The sequence below is a fragment of the Spea bombifrons genome, chromosome 4 (genome assembly GCF_027358695.1).
Source record: "Spea bombifrons isolate aSpeBom1 chromosome 4, aSpeBom1.2.pri, whole genome shotgun sequence".
NCBI lineage: Eukaryota > Metazoa > Chordata > Amphibia > Anura > Pelobatidae > Spea > Spea bombifrons.
In genome coordinates this window covers 2,753,527-2,778,790 of record NC_071090.1, presented here as the reverse complement: position 1 = coordinate 2,778,790, position 25,264 = coordinate 2,753,527, and the positions used below count along the sequence as shown (strand labels likewise).

General features: G+C 42.4%; 1 protein-coding gene across 2 annotated transcripts; it reads left to right on the top strand.

Moving 5' to 3' along the window:
• The first annotated feature begins 1,616 nt into the window (after positions 1–1,616).
• Positions 1,617–23,341, top strand: BRAF (B-Raf proto-oncogene, serine/threonine kinase). 2 transcript variants are annotated; one of them, XM_053465310.1, is made up of 20 exons: positions 1,617–1,876; positions 10,837–10,938; positions 11,897–12,127; positions 12,326–12,429; positions 12,731–12,833; positions 13,628–13,776; positions 14,279–14,398; positions 14,964–15,123; positions 15,475–15,514; positions 16,184–16,303; positions 17,100–17,239; positions 17,325–17,442; positions 18,168–18,252; positions 18,697–18,873; positions 19,005–19,051; positions 19,190–19,308; positions 19,545–19,676; positions 19,917–20,051; positions 20,746–20,899; positions 23,224–23,341. In XM_053465310.1, exons 1-20 carry the CDS (start codon positions 1,754–1,756, stop codon positions 23,244–23,246), a joined length of 2,382 nt encoding a protein of 793 aa, XP_053321285.1. In that variant the 5' UTR covers positions 1,617–1,753; the 3' UTR covers positions 23,247–23,341. The 2 variants fall into 2 exon arrangements, with proteins under 2 accessions (XP_053321285.1, XP_053321284.1); XM_053465309.1 differs by lacking the exon at positions 23,224–23,341 and having other exon boundaries at positions 20,746–21,344.
• Positions 23,342–25,264: the final 1,923 nt, after the last annotated feature.

The window sequence follows — 25,264 nt, the reverse complement described above, 5'->3', positions numbered from 1 at the left end:
TTAAATCCAGCGCAGACGGGGTTAATGCTGTAAATGACTATTGTAGCCGGAAACGGCTGATTTTTAATGGAGTCTCTTCATAGGCGTACAGAGGCCCCTTTATCACTCCCATCACTCCTGTGTTCCAATGGCCCTTTATCACTCCCATCACTCCTGTGCTCCAATGGCCCTTTATCACTCCCATCACTCCTGTGTTCCAATGGCCCTTTATCACTCCCATCACTCCTGTGTCCCAATGGCCCTTTATCACTCCCATCACTCCTGTGTCCCAATGGCCCTTTATCACTCCCATCACTCCTGTGTCCCAATGGCACGTTGAGTTCGCTGATCCACGTTTAAGTATAAAAGGCTAATTGATGGCTAGAAAACCCTTTTTCATAAAAACAGCTTTTGAATGGTAGGGTATGTAATAAATAAAATACCAAATTCATATCTGTAGGGAGCCATTTTTCTTTTGGAAGTACCACCCCCTTTTGTCTACCCTAATGAAGTCACCACTTTTGTATGTGGGGCTTTTTCAGGTAGTGGCATTCCGTGCCATCATGTAACCGGTGGTCCTCAGTGACCATTGTGATGATCACGGTTCAGCCTGTGAATATCTTACCGCTGCAGCTCTTGGTCCCGGGCTACGGTTGGGGGTCTTTCTAGTTGTTTATAAAGCTCTGGTGCAACTCAGCAAAATCGTTTAGCATTCATATGCCGAGTAACCGATGGCCTCCATGAGGACACAGCCGTGACCCTGACCTGGGAGGACGGCAGCTTCCAGTTACCTTCCCTTATCTGGGGCGGGCACCTCCGGCCCCACGTGCCGGTGATTGGGACCCCAGCTTACCGAAGACCAGTGACACTGGTGATATTATTTGGTTTATCACGTTGGGACATTGAGGAATTTACCAAACAGCGCTCAGACTTGGGTATGTGTTCTGAATCGTCTATGTGACCAAATTTATCCTGATTGGTCGATGTGTGTGAGGGCAAGACCATAAGCCAGACCAACTTCCCTTCTCCAAAGACAGGTTCCACTGCTGGAGGGGAAGGAAGAGCTTAAACCGGTTTAGGTCTGGCTCAGGAACACTGATATCTCATCTGTGTTCCTGTGAGGGCTGCTGATGCTCTCAGTGCAGTGCTGGCAAATTACATCATATCCCAGTGCCCTGCTGGCACATGACATCATACTCTATTGCAGTCCCTCTAGGAGTATGAATAAGATCTAGAGGCTGGGGACATGGTCACAGGCAGGGTCGAGTAGGTGATCCCTGGGGTCCTTTAGGGTATGGGCCAGCTTGCAGTTGAGATAGACAGAGCATCCATCTCATCGTTCTTCATTCCATGATCTGCCCGTTCTTCATTCCCTTTACTATCTGATCAGGCTAAATCGTACTACAGCTTCCCTTTAGTATCCATCCCCATCCGCCTGTCAAACTCTGACGTCACGGCCGCAGGGAACAATGACGTCAGGGCTCGCTCTGTGCACGCGCTCACTGCACCTGTACGAGTGGGCGGTGCTAGTGGACAAGTGTCTGTCCCCCCCTCACTCCCTCCGCACTGACGTCAGGGAAGCCCAGGCAGACCCCGCCTCACCTCGCGCTGATTGGCTGCTCGCTCCGCTGCTAGCGGCGCGCGCTCCCCTTTCCCTGATTTCGGGGCCCCGCCCCCTCCTCCTGGTGACGCCAAGCAGACCTGGCCGGGCTGAGATCGGGGGCGCGCGCGCCCAGGTCCCGTGCTCGCTCCCGCGGCTCCGGATCACTTCAAGATGGCGGCGCTAAGCGGGGGATCGGCTGAGGGGCCCTCACTGCTCAACGGGGACCTGGCGGCCGAGACGGGGAGCCTGAGCGGAGCCGGGGAGATGTCTGCGGCCGGGGGATACCCGGAGGAGGTGAGGGTAGCTGTGAGCGTTAAGGGCCAGGGGGTGTATGTAGTATGTGTCTGTGGTACCATGGAGGGAGCTCATAGGCATCATGTATCCCTATACACAGCCTATGGCTCCGTGCCCAGGCACCTATACACAAAGGGCCAAGGCCTGCACCTGACACATCAGGGGGCCTGCATCTGGGCTTAGGGGTGCCAAGGACGGGTCTTCCCTGTGAGGTAATACAACCCCACCGTGCAAATGAACGAGGAGCCCATGTACACCCAGGGGCTATACTCTGCATTGCTATACAGTGTAGAACCTGCAGTCTAGCTCTTGATGAATGACAGCTCGGCATTTAATACAGCTGGGGGCAGAGGTAATTCTGGACCCAAGAACTCACAATCTAATCCACAAGAAAAGGCTTTCTGGCTTGTGTCATCTGTGATCAGAATCTGGCACAAGCAGTAAAAGAGGCAGGATGGTAATTTTGACAGCTGGGTAACAAGACTATCAGCCCATGAGCTGCTTAGGGGCAATTGGGGCAATTCTTCACAGGCTTTGACAGCTGAAGGTGGCTTTTGATGGCATTTTTACTGATCTGTCATCTGGGTGTTTTCATCAACGCGTTTACCTTAAGCTAACCCTATAGGACCTAAGTACCGCGGTGACCTCACACCAACGCACCATAACGGTGCAGAGCATTTCCGCTTTTCCTTTAAGACTCGGAAGAAGAATTTCAGCAGAAGGGAGAGTTCTTTACAGTAAGAGCAGCGAAGATGCGGAATTCACTGCCGGGGGTGCTGTCAAACCCTAAAGGTGTCCAGACGGGGTTATACGAGTACGACGAGAGGGCATGCGGAGCGGGGGAATAAGTGCATAATAAATTATATGGTTGATCTAAGGTGAAATCGAGCTGCTGTCCCTGTCTTGTTCCTTTTCAATCAACATCTAGTTCATAGACTTGCTTTGTTTAATCCACCTCTCTGACTAGATACGTTGATATGGGTCTGTGAGATGCCTTTGCTGGTGGTCTATAATGACTTCATTTTGGGGAAGATTTCTTTAAATGGGGAGTTATTGGCTGAGGTTACGCACTTGGGTGTGATTATGATTTTTATTGTTTATACCGCGCCAACGCGTTTCACAGTCGCATCTAGGTGTTGCAATGGAGACGCTGGGTCATTGGTGGCAAATGTTATATGAATTTTTTTTTTTTGTAGTTAACGATCGCTTTCTGACTCTAGAATAGCGGCATTTATTTCGTTATTTGGTTGAGTTTTGTAGACTTCTAGACTCGGGTCCCTGAGCTGGAGGAGGACACAGAGATCGGGGATGGTTCTGTAGAATGTAAAAGTTTAGGGCGTCTGGAGATCAGGTTGGACGTCCGGTTGGTGATCGCAGGTTCTACCTCGGAATTCTTTAAGCGATTACCTTGTCTTGCGCTTCTGTGTTGTGACTCACCGATTATTGAGCCACCTGTGTTCATGCAGGAATTCCAGCTATGAGATGCCAATTACGGTGGCTTTTGTTGTGAAACCAGACTGAAATTTGAACGAGTCAGCGTCTGATATTGTGACCCTCAGTTTGGCGTATAAAAAAAAAAACAAAAAAAAAAAGTCAGTCGATGACTTAAAATCCCTTTATCTGCAGACCTGGAGCCGCCGTTGCTGTCAGTCATGTGATATTTTGGATGACTTTCCCTGCTCAATCACCACACTGATCTGATGCTTTATGGCAATGCTAATGAAGTCTGTCCCTCCATAGTCTTTCATTAGTCAGAGAGTCCGGCTGGGTGATTAAGACTCAGCCATTCTATTGTTTCCCACAGGCAGTATGACAAGGAGTCGGGTTGTTCAGTAGATTGGAGATCAGATAACCGAGCGAGAGTGAACAATATTTCAGAGACTTTTATGATTCTTTTACCTCTCTTTTTCATAATTTTTAACCAAAAACAACTCGGCTAATTGTTGTCTCAACCTTACCCGCCTGCTAGGGCAGATGCTTGGCTGACGGGTGGCTGCAAGGTGACCCTAAAGAAATAAATAAATGAAATGCGCCTAAAGGGTATTCATCCGAAATCAGAAGAGAAATGACACCGAGCGGTTAAACTGGTTACGAAACTGGGTTGTGCCATTTGCTTACAAAACACGATGTTACGCACTTTAATATTCAGGACTGCGACATGAGATTAAACCACTCGGCAGAAGTGTTTTTTTTTTTTTTTTTTTTGTTTTTTTTTTCTTCTAAACTTTTCTTTTTTCTCCTGAACTTTAATAACTACATTCTTGTTCAGTTTAACGGCTGTTTGTTGCCCCCCCCCCAAATTCTGCGATTAAACGTTAACCTCATTACCCCCGTTACTTTTGGGAGACGATCGCGAGTCGTAGTAAAACCGCCGCTATTTGTTGATGCATTCCTGTAACTTGTGACTCTCCGTGTGTTTACATAAACTTTGTGTTTTGAAACGTTGGAAAGTTGGGTTTTTAAACACTTATTTAAAGGGACAGCAGGAGTACTTTAATATGTTAACAAAAAAAAAAGCAGCCAATCAGGGGCAGGAAAGCACTCCTATTGAATCCAATGGGCATGCAAGTTGGGGGTCTGCAGAGTTATTTTTGAAGCAAATGTATAGAAACCCCCTATATGTTGGCAAGGGGGACGCATGACAATTTAAAGGGACCATGCAGCTATCGTATCCCTTAAAATGTGTGCGGTAGCAGTGCTCCACATGGGGCCAACCATTATCCCCCCTGATAAATAGCAGAACTGGCCGGGTTTAAAATGCGAGAATAAGGTCATCGGGGGGGGTTGTGTGCCTTGTAATTCCCTCCACTTTGTAAATCCACCTCCTCGCAAGGTCGATGCGCGTGAAGTTCTGTTTTGGCGATCGCAGCAAAGTCAGGAGTTTCCTTTTTAATTTTCGTTCGTTTGTTTCCAAAATAAATACGATGAAACCAAAATGTTTTTTGGGGGAAACTTAATAATCCAGCATGATATACATAAATATTACGGGAGAAACTCATCTTTTGTGAGTCTGTCTATACATATACAACTACTGTTCAAAAGTTTGGGGTCACTTAGAAATGTTATTGCTTTTGAAAGAAAAGCAGATTTTGTCCATTAAAATAACATGAAATGGATCAGAAATCCAGCGCAGACGGGGTTAATGTTGTAAATGACTATTGTAGCTGATTTTTAATGGAATCTCTTCATAGGCGTACAGAGGCCCTTTATCACTCCCATCACTCCTGTGTCCCAATGGCCCTTTATCACTCCCATCACTCCTGTGTTTCAGTGGCCCTTTATCACTCCCATCACTCCTGTGTCCCAATGGCCCTTTATCACTCCCATCACTCCTGTGTTTCAGTGGCCCTTTATCACTCCCATCACTCCTGTGTCCCAATGGCCCTTTATCACTCCCATCACTCCTGTGTCCCAATGGCCCTTTATCACTCCTGTGTTTCAGTGGCCCTTTATCACTCCCATCACTCCTGTGTTCCAATGGCCCTTTATCACTCCCATCACTCCTGTGTTCCAATGGCCCTTTATCACTCCCATCACTCCTGTGTCCCAATGGCCCTTTATCACTCCCATCACTCCTGTGTTTCAGTGGCCCTTTATCACTCCCATCACTCCTGTGTTCCAATGGCCCTTTATCACTCCCATCACTCCTGTGTTCCAATGGCCCTTTATCACTCCCATTACTCCTGTGTTCCAATGGCCCTTTACCACTCCCATCACTCCTGTGTTCCAATGGCCCTTTACCACTCCCATCACTCCTGTGTTCCAATGGCCCTTTACCACTCCCATCACTCCTGTGTTCCAATGGCCCTTTAACACTCCCATCACTCCTGTGTTCCAACGGCCCTTTATCACTCCCATCACTCCTGTGTTCCAATGGCACGTTGTGTTCGCTGATCCCAGTTTAAGTTTAAAAGACTAATTCTGTTACAGCCAGAAATATCCTCGTTTTCCATGAAAACCGCTGGGTGACCCCAAACCTTTGAACGGCCGTGTAAATAGAACATTTTATGTTCAGAGGTTAACATAATAAACACACAGGAGCCTTCGACTGCGGAACACGTTCAGTTAAATTGAATTCAGTGTTTTTTGCCCCCTTGTAACTTTTTCCAGCCAGACTTGAAAATCTTCGGTTGTTTATGATCTCAGACGGTTTTCGGTATTTTGTTTAAGGCAATAAAATGCCAAAGATACCAAATAAGGCGTTTAATTTCTATAAAGGCTGCTGTTCCAGTGAATTAATACTGGGGTGTATTTGGAACCACTTAAAGCATTTTTTTTTTATTTCTCTTACATGATGATCCTTACCTTCTTGTGGTTTCAGAGTTAACTTTTTTTTTGAGGGGGGTTTGTCCTGTAGCTGTGTCGACCTCTAGATTAAAGAATCAGGTTTAAAGCTTTACTTTACTGAGAGGGTGGTAGATAAGTGGAACAACCTCCCAGCAGAAGCAGTAGAGGGTAATACAGCGAGGCGATTTTAAACACGCATGGGATAGACATACGGCTCCTGAATCGTAGACGAGACCAACAGGAACGTTTCAAGATGCTGCATCGGTAGTCGTTTCTGTTGAAAATAATAATGATGGTGGAACCAAACCCCAAATTGTTCTGCTGCCCTTGCTGGATGGATGTGTGGCTTCCGTATTTCGGACCTATTATCTGGGCTCGACGCAGACAAGATTTTAATCAGCCGGAAAGAAATGGGTTTAATATTGATCGTTGCGTCTTCCTGGGAAGCATCGGCGGTGCCCTTTTGTTGAATGAAAACCACACGTTCTCTGCCACAATCGATGACTTTGTGGTCAGGGCTGAAGTAGAGAAAGCTGGGTAGGCCTCTCCGTCTATTAGAAGAAATTTCTCAGCGATAACCAATAGCGCTGCAGTATATTCCTTCAACAAATGGTATAAAAGTACCCAAAATGAGTCACATGACATGACTGTAGCCAATCAATACAAGCTCTAAAAGTAACAGTCTAGCTCTCTAATTTTATATATAAATTCTTTTATGGGGACTCCTCCCCCAGCTGCCTCCTACTGAAAGCAGGAAGTAGGCATAGGTACACTTCCTGTACATGCTTGTATACTATACCTATGATTGGTTGCTTCCACTCCTGTTGTTGTCTATGGGTGCTGAACACCCATTGACTAGAATTGGAACTCTACTGAGCATGTGCAGAAAAGCATATTATGGAACACTTTGTGCTTTCTGTAGAAACAGTTGGGGGAGGATTTAATAAGACTGGTGTTAGAAACTTATATCATTAAAGAATGCACGTTCACGCACCATGGTCCCCACAAAACGGGGTCAGATAAGCATGTTTTGGGTTTTTTTTGTTTTCTGTGTGAATGAAGGGATATGGTGTGATTATTGCAGCCCTAATGCATTAGGGAGTGAATGGGAGGGAGATATTGCATACTGATTCCCAGCTGAAATCACCAATGTCACAAAGCGCTCATCTCCTGAAACGCTCTCTTCAGAGTCTCGCCTCTCAGACCCGCTGATAGACGCCCCACGGGCGACGGCAGGACCGGCAGATGTAATGGGACTGGGAATAACCCGTGCCAGAGTCGAGCAGCCGCCATCCGGGTAACAGCTGCAGCTCTGCGGTCGCTGACAAACCTGCCGTTATTAATCAGCCGGGTAGAAAGTGTAAAAATAAATATATATATTTAAAAAAATTAATAAATTTAAAAAAAAAAACACCTCCTATTGGGCCAATATGGAGCTCTTCTTTAATTAAAGGGTTAATGGGGGTAAAATCCCTCCGCCATATACTCGTCAAGCTGTAACAATGTTGCTTGGTGTTCTAAGATTGTATTTTATGTCGCTAAAATCAAAGCTCTGTGTTCTGGCTTTTATCCGTCTTTGATATATATATATATATATATATATATAATTATTTATATTTATTATTGTGTGTGTGTGTCATTTTGTTTTACTTATTTAACTTTTTTCTTTTTATATTTTCCGGTGTTGTCCCTCAAAGCGTTTACCTGTAATGCTGAGCTCAGCGTCGTGTAACCATTTTGGTTATTTCCATAGGTTGTTGACTTCATTATTTAACGTAATAAAACCTAATAATTATAATCCTTATTACTCTTAATTTCTAGCCTGACCACATTTTTTTAAGCCTTTTATACAAGATGCTAAAGATCACGACAGCAAAAAAACAAAAAAACTGTGATCTAGATATTGAGATATCGTAGTAACAACCTGGACGCCAACAGTTTTTCTGATTTATTTTGGGTTATTCAAGACAATTTTTTTTATTCAAATACTTTATTTTTTTTATTTTCTGCCCTTTTCAGCAAGCTGTACAGTCCAGCTGTCAAGATGGATTGTTTATCACCTGTCATATATATTTTTTTCAAGCATAAAAATGCCTTTTGTATGTTTTATGAGATTTATATCTAAATCTACCCCCAGATGCCTTTCTATACTCGCCCTCCGTTTTTTTTCCTCTTCTTGCACTCCAATTCCCTGACGCGTTCGACTGGTTATTCTGACCAAACCGGCTCCCTTAATTACCGCTGTGACACGCAAAGCCCTGTCTTTACCGATGTGCTCTTTTAAGATCTTCTTTTTTTTTTTTCTTCTCCCCAAAAAACTTCAAAAATAACTTTTTCTGCGTGTCTTCTAAGCCCGTCTAATGAATCTCTAGGTGTGTTCTGTTCAGGTTGAACGCCTTATTACTTAACCCCCTCCCTTGGTGTCCGCTGCCCAAGTCCCATTGAGTGTAAAAAAAAAAAAAAAAAAAAGTTCCAAACACTATTGTAGGGTGAATATTAAAGAGACAGTTTAGCGTCCCTGACACCCCCCCCCCCATTATCATCTTTCCGCCATGATGGGGCACTTCTTGCCACTGATTGGCTGAAGTAGCGCTCGGTGGGAGATGAGTCCGTCCTGTGCCGGGAGATGTTTGGCCGAAGCTCCTACAGGACCTTTACCTGGGTGGTGGGGGGGGGGAAAGGGGTACAAATGGATCTTGAGGGAGTCCGCAGAAGCCCCCCCAATGCATTAAAGTGCATATGATGGCCGGAGTGTCCCTTTACTTACTGGGGGAAGAACTGGGATTGTAGATGGTGGGGAAATGGTCATAGTCCTAAATTCTTTAACACAAGTCCTTTCTCGTGCAGCAAACCCTTAAGAATTGGGTATTTAAAATCCGTTAATCATCAGTCGGGCCCGTCAGGTGTATTATTTTCACACTCGGTGGAATCTCGGGGTCCTACTTTGCCCATCCCCGGCCGCCTATTCTTGGTATCCCCAAAAAACACTTAGGGTTTACGCTGTTCTGTTTAAGATGATGAGTTACTGACATGGTACCGAATTTAAAAACATGCGTAATCGGGGCTTTTTTATGAGGCTTTAGCAGTTGCTGATCCTGTCGTAGGCGCTCGAGAGCGACTCGTAATCCGGGTGAGTTGGATCCAACACCCAGTTTTGCTGAATGGTTACGTTTCAGGTGAGGACACCGAGATGCGCAGTAAATGTAATCTGTTTATAATCCTGGATTGTAAGCTCATGGGCAGAGCCCTCACAACTGTCTCGTGTTTGTCAAATTAAGTCTCGATAAACCCTTTCTTAAACTCCTAAAATTATAGAGGCGCCGACCAACTGCAGTCAAAGCTAAATTCAGCAAGTAGATGGCTATTGATGTCAATACGCAGTCTGAAAATCCAGAAGATCAACTCTGACGAGAACCTTTTAATCTATTTTTAAGTGGGGACCTCCCTACAAAGATATTCCTCCTATCACATTAAAAATGAGTTTTCAAAAATATATATTTTTTTATTTATTTATTTATTTTTTTCCCCGGCAGTGAGTTCTCTCTATCTGATCCCCGATCTTCTAGACAAACCCCCTGACTCCTTATCAAATTGCCTGTGGGAAATAATAAAATGGCTCAGTCTTAATCACCCAGTCGGACTCTCTGACTAATGAAAGTCTATGGAGGGACGGACTTCATTAGCATTGCCATAAAGCATCAGCTCAGTGTGGTGATTGAGCCAGGAAAGTCACCCAAAATATCATATGACTGACAACAACGGCGGCTCCAGGTCTGCAGATAAAGGGCGTTTATTGGGGCAAAACAGGATAAAACCAGGCTTGTGTCACCGATCGACATTACTGCATACGGTGCTGGGAGGCATATTAATGTATACAGTGCTGGTGGGGGGTTCAAATATTTTTTCCATAGGAATTCCCCTTTAATAATGTTCTCACTAAAATAGATACAGAATAGATTCAGATGTTATAGGTTTGTACTAAATAAAATTATATATATATTATAACCTCTGGGGCTGGCATGTAGTGCTGTTCTCTCTGCACCGCCGACTCCTATGCAATAAGACAATATTTTGATTGTAAATACGTTATTAGATACATTTCGTGATCTTTTTTTTTTTTTCTTCATATTCTTACTGGGTTCCAACAATAACGAGGCAAAGTGTCCTTTGGCTTCTCTTTTATTTCTGTTGGCCAAACTCTTATCCGCGAGGAGCAAGCAAAACAAACGCACAGAGAGAATTATTCAAAAGAAATCTGTCGCTTTCCAGCTTCTACATCTTACATTTCTATCCAGCCAATCTATGCAGTAGTGCTTAATATGAGACCAAAAATCCGTTTATAAGGAACCTACGTTACGGGGTCTCTCGGCTCCGCAGCTGCCCTTCTGCGCCCTCCCCGGGCTGTTCTTGCCACCGATTGGCTGCTTGAAGCCGCCACTCAATGTTCCCATTAAAATCATCCATGTAAATGTACAGACGTGCGCGTTAACTGCTTCCTAAATTAAGGCCGGAGACCTCGCGATGTCAACATGTGGCCCTCACCAAGAGAGACGCCTCTTGGTATTGTGGCCCCTAAAGAGCGCACCGTTCCTCCAACCATTTCTGGTTTTTGGAGAGGGATGTAAACTATTTTTTTCTCCTATATGAATTTTGATTATTTTCTTATTTTCTAGGTATGGAATATCAAGCAGATGATCAAGTTAACACAAGAGCACATTGAAGCCCTTCTAGCGAGATTTGGAGGAGACAATAACCCCCCGTCATTATACTTGGAGGTTAGTGCCGCCATCCGCTCGGCCCTGGATGGTGAAAGCCGCAAATATGCGGTATTACAAAGTTTGTGTCTTGTTTGTTTGTTGGTTTGGTTTGGTTTTGTTTATATTAGTTGCACAATTTGTTTAATTGTATTAAATATTTTAATCTGGACAGTTTGATAATTAAATTGCATCTGAGAGCAAAAATAAAAAAAAGAAAATACATTTGAAGGAAAAAAACACGCTTACATCACATATACCCCCCATTTTTTTTTATTTTTATTTTTTGCTTGCATTGGGAGACGCGTCCACTTGATTTTACCCGGACCTTATGCTACTCTTGAACTTTTTTCAACTTCTTATCTCATCCTTCGAACCCCCCCCCCCCGATTAGTTATAGTATAATCTAGTGCTGTGGTTTTGAGATGTCTCCTAACGGGCAAAGTCTGGTCTGCAGACCTACGACCGGCTGACATGTTTTTTTGTTTACCCCCCCCACACACACACACACACAGCCGGTCTGTCTCCCCATCTGTTTACCTAACCAAAAAAAAAAGAGGATTTGTAAGCGCTCCAGTATTTCGCTGTCCTTGAGTCTCTCTCTGTGTTGTGTAAACAGGAGCTGACACTCGATATAACAGCAGGTATCATCTCCCCCAGCGGGTCGGCTCAGCCATGCGTCAGATTTTCCTGTCCCTAACTAACTGAGGGCATTGAGGATCTGACCCTTGTATTTTTTTTTTTTATCATGCCAAATGATGAAAGCAAATAATTATCACCATCCAGGCTTTAATTAGCCTTTCTTCAGTTGAGCCAGACCAAAATTATTGCATAGATAAGAAGCTAAAGTTGAATAACCGAACAACTCCGAGCCAGGAGGCGTCTGCAAAATGTAACCAGGATCCGCTTTGGGGAAACGTAGCTTTTTGTTCTCGGACTCTTCTTTGAGACGTTCACGTCGATGCTGTGTCTTCCGCAGGCCTATGAAGAATACACGAGCAAACTAGACGCCCTGCAGAAGAGAGAGCAGCAGTTACTGGAGTCCATGGGCAACGGATCGGACTGCTCCTCGCTGTCCTCCGACACCATTCCCCTGGCGCCGCCGTCCCTTTCCATCCTCCAGAACCCGTCGGATTTCTCTCGCATCAATCCCAGGTCGCCACAGAAACCCATCGTTAGAGTCTTCCTGCCTAACAAACAACGCACAGTGGTGAGTACATGGACAGTAATGGCGCCACGTCCACAGCTTGCCCATCTGGCTTCGTAGTGCATGTAAAGGCAGTGGGACTTGGCTGGTTTACTAGGAATAGGTGATTACAAAAAGATGTTGACCTTCTTTACATTTTGTCAGGGTCTTCCTTTTTCGTGTAGTTTTTAATGTTTCTTTGAACATGTTTTGCCCACCCAGGTACCTGCCAGATGCGGCGTCACCGTGAGGGACAGCCTAAAGAAAGCCTTGATGATGCGGGGTCTGATTCCAGAATGTTGTGCAGTGTACAGAGATCAGGATGGGTAAGATCTCCATTAGTTTGCCCCCCCCCAGGAGAAAAAAGTCTGTAGTGTCGTCAGAAGCCCTGAAGATCTCATACGCAGGTGGATCTTTCGGAAAGCCGGACACTGATCTGATCCATCGCCTACAATGTATTTTCTATTTTTTGTTATATAATTTTATTCATATCTCTGAAATAGTTTGGTGTTCAAACCGGTGGCTTTTTATTTTTATTTATTTTTTTGCGAGGGGTTTTTTTTTTTTGTTTAGAACAAAAAAAAAAACAAAAACTTTTGGTTACGGTTCTGCTTTCGGCCCCAACAGAGAGAAGAAACCAATCGGCTGGGATACAGACATCAGCTGGCTCACCGGCGAAGAGCTACACGTGGAAGTTCTGGAGAACGTGCCCCTGACGACCCATAATTTTGTAGGTACAATTGGAGCCGGTGTATGTGACATCACCTAACTTACCTCAGTCAGGACTTGGGTGTGTAAGACGGCTCACTTTGTATAACCGGGCAAATGCCGGTCCTGCTGTCAGATTATAAACCTTTAGCGTACAGTGATAGAGGGCCATTGGAACACAGGAGTGATGGGAGTGATAAAGGGCCATTGGGACACAGGAGTGATGGGAGTGATAAAGGGCCATTGGAACACAGGAGTGATGGGAGTGATAAAGGGCCGTTGGAACACAGGAGTGATGGGAGTGATAAAGGGCCATTGGAACACAGGAGTGATGGGAGTGATAAAGGGCCATTGGACTCCAGACTTTTTAAAATATTAATCTGGTCTCGTTTTTGTGAAATGGCTATTTTTGTAAATGAACATTCATGTTTTCAGTAAAATCCAATCGGTGCTAAATCACTGGTAAGTAATCTGAAAAACCGGACGTTCTGATAAAAGGGTTGCACCGACGTTTCTGAATCGTCTGATGGGATCCTGTATACCAATCCTGCATGGGGTTCTTATAGGTAACAGATCCTTTTAGTTCCATATCCAGGTTACATGGACAGCGTAAAACATTTTCCTTAATAGAATATTTTGGGAGCTGACAGCACAAGTAATATGAAAAATAATAATAATAAAAAAAAGTTCTGTGTTTAAATACCGATTTTTGCCTATTTTTGTAGATACATAAAGTTGCTTTTCTAGTCATTTCATTGTATACTTGGTTTTATGTATTTCTGTGTGGAAATGCTTCACGGTCTCTGTGTTTAATAGGTAAGGAAGACGTTCTTCACGCTGGCGTTCTGTGACTTTTGCCGGAAGCTGCTATTCCAGGGATTCCGTTGCCAGACTTGTGGGTACAAGTTCCACCAGCGGTGTAGCACCGAGGTGCCGCTCATGTGTGTTAACTACGACCGACTTGAGTGAGTTAAATAAATAACACAATTTGTGTACAGTGGGAATCTCTTACTTTATTTGTGTAATGTTGAAAGATATGCCAAAGCTTAACATAGAATTTGCTGGCAGATCAGTCCGGTTTGGACCATTTCCTCCCGGTTATTCCTGCTGTAAAGACTCAAACCTTAATCAATCGTTAGTCTCGTCTTAGATTCAGGAGCCGTATGTCTATCCCATGCATGTTTAAATCCCCTCGTTGTATTACCCTCTACTGCTTCTACTGGGAGGCTGCTCTGCTTATCTACCACCCTTTCCGTAAAGGTTCTCTGGACTAACTGTAGGAGCTTTGGATGTCTCCACTGACTCCCTCTGGCCTTTCAGCTTAAAAACTTTAAACTTTTCTAATTAAACGGTCATTAAAGTACCATCTGGAAGCTCTGGAAATACCCTCTTAAACTTGGCTATAAAAGTGAATTCTCTCCTCTTTAGGATTTATTAAGTTTTTCTTTTTTTCCCTTTTTTCCTTAGTTTGCTGTTTGTATCCAAGTTCTTTGAACACCACCCAATACCTCAGGAGGAAGCTCATTTTGAGGAGGTTGCTCCATCCGTTGAATCTAGTTCCCCTTCACCCCCTCCAGATGTCGTTGGGTAAGGTTTGACCCCCTTTATTCCCCAACCTTGATGACGCCATAAAAAAAAAAAGCAAATCCTGGCAAAATCTCTGCTCTACCTATGCGGATATTTGAGACCACCCTGAATAAGTGTTTCACTCGTCCATTCCTACATCTGTAATTGTTTATCTCTTAACTACGCGCCACGGCCCCCGAATCCTCTCCCAACGCGGTCCACCAGCCAGGAGAGGAGCAAGCGGAAAGTGCTTCTGTGCTTTTAATCTGTAGGAGGTCCGCGGATTCCTCTCCTTTCTGCTTATTTCAGAATTGTGACCCGGGGTTAGTTTCCGCTAACAGCGCTGTGTTTTTTGGCTAAGAGATTTACTTTTATCCCCATCAGCAAAAGACAACGTGACTCCGGAATAAGCGCTTGCCAAAGTCTTCTGTCTCGAGACCCTTTACCTTTCTACCTTTTATAATAAAAAAATAAAAATAAAAATAAAAAAAAGCTTTTGAAGATTCTTGCACTGTTTGTTAATGGAGAGCTAGGGAAGCCATTAATAGCTTTTGGGTTTTTATTTATTTTTTTTTCTTTCCCGCAGACCCCCCAGCCTACCGAGCAACTCTCCGTCCAAATCCATCCCGATCCCTCAGCCCTTCCGACCAGCTGATGAAGACCACCGGAATCAGTTTGGCCAGCGGGACCGTTCGTCCTCCGCGCCCAACGTGCACATAAACACCATCGAGCCCGTCAATATAGACGTAAGACCTTTTAAGAGAATTCTGCGCTGAGTTATCATTTATTAACCCATTGTGTCGTATGTTTACCGTATCGAACAGTAGCGGCTATTTCTGTGCTTGAATGGATTCCTGCGTTTGTTAATGATCCAACGTTCAGATTTATACGTACCCGTGTTTATTTTACTAAGATTTTTGATGGCACCGGCCACAATCAACCCAAATTGAATGTTGCAGTAGAGTCTGATTGGGTTGTTAGCAATATATGTGAAATACTTTTAACTATTTGAAGTAGGAGGCTGTATGTATAAAAATTATAATATAATATTTATTATTATTATTGATTTTATTATAATAATAATTTGCTGTTTTTAGGACTTGATCAGAGACCCCGGACTCCAGCGGAGCGAGGGAGGTAAGTGAAACACACATTTTCTCAACCAACAATCGACGTGACGCGGCCCAAATGTATCTGTTTATTGAAATAAGATTATTTATTGAAGGAAAAAAATGATTAGGTTTTTGGTTGCTTTTGGAATAGAAGGGGCTGGCATTTTATCTCTCGTTTCAATTATTTTTCCAATCACCGGAACCCGATTAAATTTAAAGCCGTTGTTGCGTTTTTTTTGTTCTTGTCCGGTCTTTTATCATACGATGTAGCCGTGTATGTCTTCAAACGCTTCTTCTGCCAATGCTTACAATTTGGTCTTTTCATTTATTTGTGATTTTAGATATTCTGTTTTCCATGCAAAATCATATTTGTTTGTTTTCCATGCATCCCCCCTTCAAATGCACAGAGACCAACCCCAATCATTTATATTAAATTCTTCTCCGCTCTGTATTCTCACGTAACTTTTCCGTGCTGCCATTACAATTTATAATTTTTATAATGGATTTAATCTGAGCTGCCCAATGTTAACGTGTTAATTAGATGTCTGTATATCGCAATAATTTGCTGACGTTTCTCCTAATTCTTCCCTCCCACTCAAATATCCCCCCCCCAACTATTACATTTTTATCTCCCCCTCTTTCTATTCTCCCCCAAATCTTTTTTGTTTTCTTTATGCCTGTGTTTCTCCCGCAGCCCCAATGGTCCAGCCGACCCACAGCCATCGGAAATACCACTCTCGGAACCCCAGCCCACTCCTCCATTCTGTCCCCAGTGAAATAGTCTTTGATTTTGAATCTGACCCAGTTTGCAGAGGTAGTTGGGCTTTTTTTTTTTCTCTTTTTTTCTTTTTTTTTTTTTTCTCACCTACCCCCCACTTTTGAAAGCAAAATACTAAAGCCACTGATACCATATGTCCCTACTTACACCGCTTAGAACTGTTCTCAACACGGACTGTGCTAACGCCAATGTTGGAATCCCATGCTTTGTGTGTTGTGTATTTTTTGTTTGTTTTTTTTTTTTTTTTTTTTTTATAATTAAGTATTAATCCATATATGGTTTGATTAGTACAAATGCACAAAACTATGATTCTATTAATTCTTAACTATCTTTTACCTTTTCTATGCTTTCTATTGATTCTAACATCTCGGCGTAACGTGCATGCTTAATTTAGACCTAAATATTCTCGCCCTCCCCCCTTTTGAAATAGAGGGAGTCTTGCGACTTTGCAATTATTGGTTCTAGCCTGATACCCCCAAAAAACAGCATTCTATTTAATGCACGCTAATGGGGAAAAAAATGTAACAATATATATATTTTGGGGGATTTTAGACTTATTTTAAGTATTTTTCATTATTCTGTCTTAAACTGGAATATATGTAAAATATTAGTTTTTTTTTCCTTATGTTTTATTGTTTATCTCAAGGTTATTTTCATGCATATAAATGATGAAATATTTGGAAAACCTTGTGGCAGAAGGCACCACTCTTTGATTCCCCCCACCCCTTATATTATTTTTATTAGAGTAGCGTAGTCCAAGTGGAGGGTTTTTATTTTAATTTGTGTTTCTCCTAAACATTTTTGTAAAAAAATTTTTATTATATATTTCCAGTTTCGACTCCAGGGCTCTCTGCTACTCCCCCTGCATCCCTCCCAGGATCCCTCGCTAGTGTCAAATCGCTACAGAAATCCCCCGGCCAGCAGCGCGAGCGCAAGTCGTCCTCTTCCTCCACCGAAGACCGGAGTCGTATGGTGAGCTGCGGGAAGACTTTCTGCGTTTTTACCTAACGTTCGCTCTCGAGGGCTGCCTTCTTATTTCCCCTTCATGTTGTTCCAGAAGACGCTTGGACGTCGAGACTCCAGCGATGATTGGGAAATCCCAGATGGACAAATCACGGTTGGGCAAAGAATAGGATCCGGATCCTTTGGGACAGTGTATAAGGGAAAATGGCACGGTACGGCACAACTTTTACTGAAGAATGACTGGCAACACTAAAAAAAAAAAAAAAAAAAAAAAAAACTTGTTACTTTATTAAATCTTTAATATACTTTCTTTGGAGAATTCTTGGGTTTTTTGGTTTTTTTTTCTTGGGGAGTTTAGGGCGTAGAATGAAAATGCGCCCAAATAATGGTGTCCCCACACTGAGCCGAATCTTTATGGCAATATTAATGAAGTCCGTTCCTCCATAGACTTTCGTTAGTCAGGGTCTCTGCTTGGGTGATTTAGACTGAGTCATTCTATTGTTCCCCACAGGTTTGTCTAGTAGATGATGGGTCAGATGAATACAAATAGCTGATATGCAGCAGCCTGAAAACATATTATATTATGCAGCAAAACTAGATTTTTATTTTTTTTATATATATTTATATATAACTTTTTTTTTTTTTTTTTTAAGTGTAAGATTTTCTGAATGATATGAAAAAGTACAGTTTCCATTTTTAAAAGGACCTGAGCCACCCAGCTAAATGGCATCTTTGTTCCCGATGACCTCATTAGTGTTCAATTACAGACTAATGGAACTGGCCTGATATGAGATATCTGAGTCATTTTGGGGGGGTTTTGGCCCACGAGGACACATTCGGACACCACTATCCTCTCCATAAGTTAAATGTTTATTACTTTCTTTTTAAATCAAGAAAAAAACCCTGTGTCTGATGTGTTAATTATTCTGTCTTCCAGGGGATGTTGCAGTGAAAATGTTGAATGTAACTGCGCCGACGCCACAGCAACTACAGGCCTTTAAAAATGAAGTTGGCGTGCTTAGGTAACTGACATTTTTCCGTTATTTTTTTTTTTTTGTCACTTGCGCGTAACCTCTGACCTGGCTGAGTTTTGGTACCTGTTTGAAGAGCTTTAGCGCCCCCTAGTGAATTGCTGTATATTTCGATACAAAAAACATAATTCATTGAGTGCGTATCCTCTGAGCACCAACAATTTAAATGTATGTTTCCCCCTCCTAAATGTGCTTTTAGAGATCTCATTTTCTGTAAAAACTTGGAGATATAGACCGGCAGAATATTATTGTGCAATCCCCAAAAAACATAAATGTATAAATCCACCTTCTTTGTTTTTTCCTTCGTTGTTGTTTTTTTTTTTTCACTTTTTTTTTTTTTTTTTTGTTTCTTTTCTGGTTAGAATTCTTTTATTTTATTTTTCTTTTTATTTTTTTTTCTTTCATATGCTTTTAAGAGTGGCTGTTTTATTACAGGAAAACACGACACGTAAACATCTTACTTTTCATGGGTTACTCCACCAAGCCCCAGCTGGCGATAGTCACCCAGTGGTGTGAAGGTTCCAGCCTCTACCACCACCTGCACATCATAGAGACCAAATTCGAGATGATTAAGCTCATTGACATTGCCCGGCAGACGGCGCAGGGCATGGAGTAAGTAGCCGCAACCTCTCCTTTTAGTTCATGGTCCATATTGTTTCCTACCTGGCCACAGATTTTATTACTATTGTTTTTGACTCGTACAGTGATTTATTTATTTTTTATGTAAAATTTTAATATTTCAGCTACTTGCACGCAAAGTCGATCATCCACAGAGATCTGAAGAGCAATAGTATCCTTAACCATCCCAGACGGGTATCTTTAACCCCCCCCCAGTATATCGTATTGGTGACGTACCCATAGGTCATCAAAAAAGTATACAATGTCAAGGTTATGTAGGTGCTGTTTTGACCTTGACTCCCAATCCCAGATATCTTTCTTCATGAAGACCTCACAGTAAAGATAGGTGATTTTGGTCTTGCCACAGTGAAGTCCCGATGGAGCGGTTCTCATCAGTTTGAACAGTTATCGGGGTCCATTCTTTGGATGGTGAGTACCCACAACCCGTGGACCAGTCGCCTGCTGCGTTTCTGTTGGAAGCAGATAAACATGGCTTGCCTTGGAGACTATTGTACCTTTAGGAGCCCTGGGCTAACTAATTATCTTTAGTGAAGACCGCTGGTTGTACTGATTACATATAAGGTGGGAATCTAATACATACAGGTGTAATTGCTATAATATGTCGGATCTGGTTGACTTTCTTTTTTGTTTTGTTAACTCTGTAGGCTCCAGAAGTAATTAGGATGCAGGACAAGAACCCATACAGCTTTCAGTCTGATGTCTACGCATTCGGCGTAGTACTGTATGAATTGATGACGGGGCAGCTACCCTACTCTAACATCAACAACCGAGACCAGGTAAATAAGTAACGTTTTAAGTCTCTAGAGCCAGAACATCTCTGCTGGTATGGAGCAGACTGAAGGCTGTGGACCGTCGTCGGAGGCATGTGTTGGTCGTCTAGAGTTCTGGTCTCCTGTCGTTCTAATTTCCCAAATTCTACCCTTAAACTCAGAGTATGTTGGAGAGACTCAACAAGATAATCTGTTAATTTCATTTTTCTTTCTGTTTTTATATATATATATATATTTTTTCTGTAGATCATTTTCATGGTTGGAAGGGGCTACCTGTCCCCTGACTTCAGCAAGGTTCGAAGTAATTGTCCTAAAGCAATGAAGAGGTTAATGGCAGACTGTCTGAAGAAGAAGAGAGATGAGCGCCCCCTATTCCCGCAGGTAAGAGCGCAGCTATTGCGTTGAGGTCTAAACTCCAAGCGGTTTTTATGCCCGCCGCGGAAGTGTTACTGCGGCCGTTCCTGGCTTGGAGTGTTAACGTAATCACCCAGGACAGGCTATGGAGGCCACAAAAACTCGGGAAAAAATCCAAAGCTTAGGGAACCCGCAGGAAAGTGGAAGCCCAAATGTAGAAATCGGCTATTTGAACAAAATAGGTGAACTTCCACCAGTCTGTTTCTCTGTTTAAATGTACGCAACAAAAGGGGAAACGCCATCTATACTGTTAGCACTACTTTCAATGGGGATATATATATATATATTTGCAGTATCCTTTAATAGTTTTTTTTTTTTTACACAGCTGTTTAAAAAGCGAGCACCTCCCAGCAGAGGTGGTAGAGGGTAATACAGCGAGGGTATTAAACATGCATGGGATAGACATACGACTCCTGAATCTAAGACGAGACCAATGACTGATTAAGGTTTGGGTCTTTACAGCAGGAGAAACGGGCGACTAGACGGGGGCCGAATGGGGCCGATCTGCTGGCAAATTCTATGAGTCTTGTTTCATTGTGAAGGGAAGACCAAAAAAATCCCATTTAAATCAGTCGATATAATTTGTGTCTTAAGATGCGTCGCTATACATTTTTCTTCCGTTCGTTGATCTTATTTTTTTCCTCCTCGTTTTGCCCGGTAGATACTCGCGTCCATCGAGCTCCTGGCCCGCTCGTTGCCAAAAATTCACCGCAGTGCGTCCGAGCCGTCCCTGAACCGAGCCGGCTTCCAGACGGAGGACTTCAGCCTGTACACTTGCGCTTCTCCAAAAACTCCCATCCAGGCCGGCGGATATGGTGGGTTTGTGATACACAGACTATGAGGGGCCGGACCGACGGCGAAAATGCCCTTTTTTTTGTTGCAAGCACTTAACTCCCTGCTGGCAGGAGTTTCCAGACGCCTTATGTAGCAGATCGTTTCCCAAAACGCCGTTGTGATCGTACATGAAATGATGCCGATGAGTGTGCCGTCACGCTGTGTACCTCTCTGTAAAAACCTGCTCGTGTTTGTGTATATAGTGTGTGTGATATTGTGTATACTTCCAGTGTTTAAAGAATGTTCTGTTTTGTGCATTAAGCCCAATTTTTTCTTTTATTTTATTAGAACTTTTGTTTGGGGGGGGAGAGTCTTAGGTCATTAAACTAAGAACTGGGACGAACACTAAATTATTGTGGGTTGTAGTAGATTGTTTGGGTTGTTTTAGTCCTTTATTGTAATTATATCCGCTTTATTGAAAAGAAACACTTTCCGGTAAGCATTCTTCTATAAAGTGTCTTGTTTTGGTAAGAATTCGCAAGCTTTTAGTACATTTTTTCAATGCTGTGATAGAACAAACGGGCGACCCGGTGCGTAGCGTGGCGTCATTTAATTTTTAGTTTTTTGGCTAGCGGACAGGCATTAGGTTTGGCTGAAGGGGGGATTCGTATAAAGCACCTAGGATGTGCGTTTTATTGAGTTATGGAAAATGCAGGCACATAGTTTATTTAAAAATATATATTTTCAAGCAGAGCGTTATGGCCGTGGAGGGAATTTTCTGTATTGCTGTATTTTCTGGAATAACCCCACTTTATGTATTTTTATTTTTTCTTTTTTCCTTTTTTTTATTTATTGCAAATATAATCCAATTTACAGAAAATGTGCTCAAATATCTGGCAATCCTGCAGGATTTCAATTTATTATTATTATTTTTTTTTAAAAATTTAATTTTTTTTTATTTTTTTTTTGGGGGGGGGGGAATCTGGTCTTCTTCCATGCTTTAACCAAGGTGCTTTTTATTCCTCTTTCTTGCATCATCGCTCGGCACAGCAATTACAAAGCGGTTATCGATTGATAATCTCAGGCTTTATTGGAGTCTGGGGGCAAAGCCGGGTTTATCAATGTAAAAAGGAAAAAAAAAATAACTTCCTGTAAACAGCGCAGCATCTGGGCGATTGGTTTTTAAAGGGAAGCGGGCGTAGGGTATCGGAAGAAGGAACCGGCTCTGCTTTGTGGCTGTTTCTACTCGATGGCACAGCTGCTGTTTTCTAGCTTTATGATATTTTGCCGACGTAGTGGATCAAAGGGTTGGGGTGATTCCTGCCGTTTTCGGGTGTATGGTTTTATGGCGTGATAACGAGCGCTCGTTTACCTGCTGTCTCTTATAGATAAGAATAGGTTTTGTATCTCTGGGTTATAACAGATATAGGGATAAACAGATGGTAATACATCCATCGGCTGTGTATTCTTGGGCTTTTAGTTTTTCGGCGGCAAGTTTAGTTGATCGTTCCCCATGAAAATAATGAATTATGGGGGGGGGCGAATGCCTATAATGCCTGCCATACAGTCAAAGATTGTTACACAATGGCCTTAAAGATTAAACGTAGCCTCGTAGAAAAGTCTACAGCCGATGACATCACTTGTCGCAGCCTTTACATCATGAAGAACCTTTTATTTATTTTTATTATTTTTTGCCATACTTCCCAAAAATAAATATCCCCGTGTTTGAAAGATGACCAAGACGTCACTGCGGCATCTTGTAAGCATTAAATGATTCTCAAACGTTTTAGTTCTCCGCGAGTAACCTTGTTGAAGAAAAAAAAATCTATGCACTTATTTTAGTATTTTTTCTTTTTGCGCTAATGCTTTTCAAATTTAGCAGAAAATCTACACCACGTTCTTCGAGATTCTTCCCAGCTAAACTGGGTTCTAAAGAAATGTTTTCACGATAGGAATGTAATCTATAGCACCCAAGTAAAGGCTTTCAGGGATTGATTTATCGTCTTCACAGAGCAGATCCCGTGGTGAAAATTAAGATGTCGCCAAAAGTTGACATTGGGGCCGCAGGAGGCGAGCTCTCTGCTCCTGGGAGCTTACAATCTATTAGCGGCTTAAGTGGGGTCGGACGCTCAAGGAGAAGGGCTGCTTAGGTGGGGGTGATGTGGAGGAGTCTATGTAAGGGAGCTCTCAAAAGTAGGATTTTCCTTTTTTTTTTTTTTTCCCCTTCTAGAAAGATATTAGATTGTAAGCTTCGCTGAATGGATATGTAAAGATTTTTTTTCTTTTTCCAAAATATACTATAATTTCTTTCTGTGGACTGTTTTCTGCTTGTGATAAACCTGGTTCTCTTATCCTCCCTCTGCAGGCGAATTTACAGCCTTCAAGTGAACTTCACAGCCCCCCCAGCACCTCCGTTACTCCTAAAGTCTTGTGTTCCTATAGTTTTACTTAGCACTGGAACTAATCGCACAAAAAAAAAATAAGCAGATAATACGTCCAATTTCTATAAAGGATCAGCATGAACCATCACAGGAAAAAAAATTAAAAATGGGGAGGGAAAAGGGACCAACCAAAACCTCAACATTCCCCCTGAACACAGCAGTGCTGGTCGGTAGCTCCCTGTACCTTGCTCTATACACCCCGAAGGAGTGGGCATGAAATTGTGGCATTACGCAGGCATGAGAACTTTGGATCCTTCTGCATTGTGGAAATTTTATTTTCTTCTGACCGTCTAACCTACTAACAAACCTCTGGGTTCTGTGCGGAATTCTCACCAATCACAACGGGACGAATGATCGACTTTGATGTCACTCTCTTCACTAATCTGTAAAAATAAAATGCCGGATCTCCCCCCTTTTACCTTTCCAAAAAAAAAAAAAAGTGGAGGAAACGCTTATCTCATAAGGGACTCCATAATTTATATAAAAAAAATTTCATGTCTAGTGTAATTTTTTTTTTTTTTTTTTTTCTACTTTTTAATGTAGCGGTGCTTCCAAGTTGTCTTATATTTGGGGAAAGTCTAGTGATTTAAACTCAAAAAGTCGCATAACAATCTATGCTGTTATGTCACGGAATTAAAAAAAAATGGAAAAAAAAAAAACACTTTCCTCTCTCTGGGTTGAACCCAAACAATTAAAAAAAAATAAATTTAATTATTGGAAATGTTCCCTTACATCCATTAAATGGAGATTCTGCATTTTATTTAATTTGAGATTTATTGGGTTTTAATGTTCCTGGTATTTGGTTTTTCTCAACCTCCTTCCTTTACGGTTCTAACACAATTATCCCTTTTTTTATTTTTTTTTTCTTCTCTCTCCTATTGTATGTATTTTATTAATTTATTTCCTATCATTTCTCTCTCGGAAATAATTGCATGTGCACAGAATTGCAGTGTTTAATGACATCATGATTATAAACTCTGTCCGGCAGCCTAATCAAATCATTTCAGCAATGATCCTTTCCTTGATTTTTTTTTTTTTTTTTTTTTTTTTTTTTATTGATCAGTTCAATGGCTACAAATTGACTACAATTCCCATCATCCCCTACAGTTGAATTTCCACAGCCGCTGGTGGGTTTTGAGTAAATGGTCCTTGTAAACCCAAGAATGGCTGCCTGCCATTGGCAGAGGGACGTGTAATTAAATACTGGCAGCCAAAGGGTTACGCACAGAAGCCGTATCGTAGGCCGTGGGCTCCGGGTAATATTTGGATTAGAGGCGGTTCGTTAAATTATCGGCTGTTTTTATTATACAGTCGTTACTGACGTCCCATCCCAAAATCTTACGTTTGGGTTTTATTTTTTAATATTTTTTTTTCCCTTTTCATTCTATTATTGGGTAGCTGGACGCATTACATTTATAATCCATTCTTTCTGGGTAGTGATAGTTGTATGTTTCTTTTACATACGTGTTACACGCTGAAATGTTGGCACACGGCAAGGTCATTTTGGGCTTGTGTACAGACTAGGAAGAAAATATATATAAATATATATATATATAATATTATTTATTTAATTTATTTTGCAGTGTAAATGTCGGGCATATTCGAGCTGAACCAGGCCTTGTATATGGGTGTAATTATCGGACCCCCACTGTGATACGATCCGCTCGACCCCAAAACCCCCCCCCCCGCCTGTCTCTCCCGCTGTCGGCGAGACTTCATATGTAACAAAAAACACCCTCTATTCCATTTTGGGTTGTTTCCAATGGTTATTTATGAGAGGGACTACCTTTCTCTTTGGGCCGAGCGGTTGCCGTCCTAATGAAATATCCCCCCCCCCCATATTTTTTTCGAGCCTTGCCTGTCTGTTTTGCGATAGAGGAAGAGGCTGAAGACCTCGGATAACGAGGCCGGCATCGCTACCTGGGAAACACTTAAAGGGTTAATTGTCTGAAGAAGGCAACCCTA

What these genes read in the sequence shown, in the direction of transcription:
- BRAF (XM_053465309.1), top strand. Translation starts at nt 1,754, where the DNA reads ATGGCGGCGCTAAGCGGGGGATCGGCTGAGGGGCCCTCACTGCTCAAC. An exon ending in CCGGGGGATACCCGGAGGAG is followed by an intron (nt 1,877 to 10,836) that starts GTGAGGGTAGCT and finishes CTTATTTTCTAG; the next exon opens with GTATGGAATATCAAGCAGAT. An exon ending in ACTCCAGCGGAGCGAGGGAG is followed by an intron (nt 15,515 to 16,183) that starts GTAAGTGAAACA and finishes TTTCTCCCGCAG; the next exon opens with CCCCAATGGTCCAGCCGACC.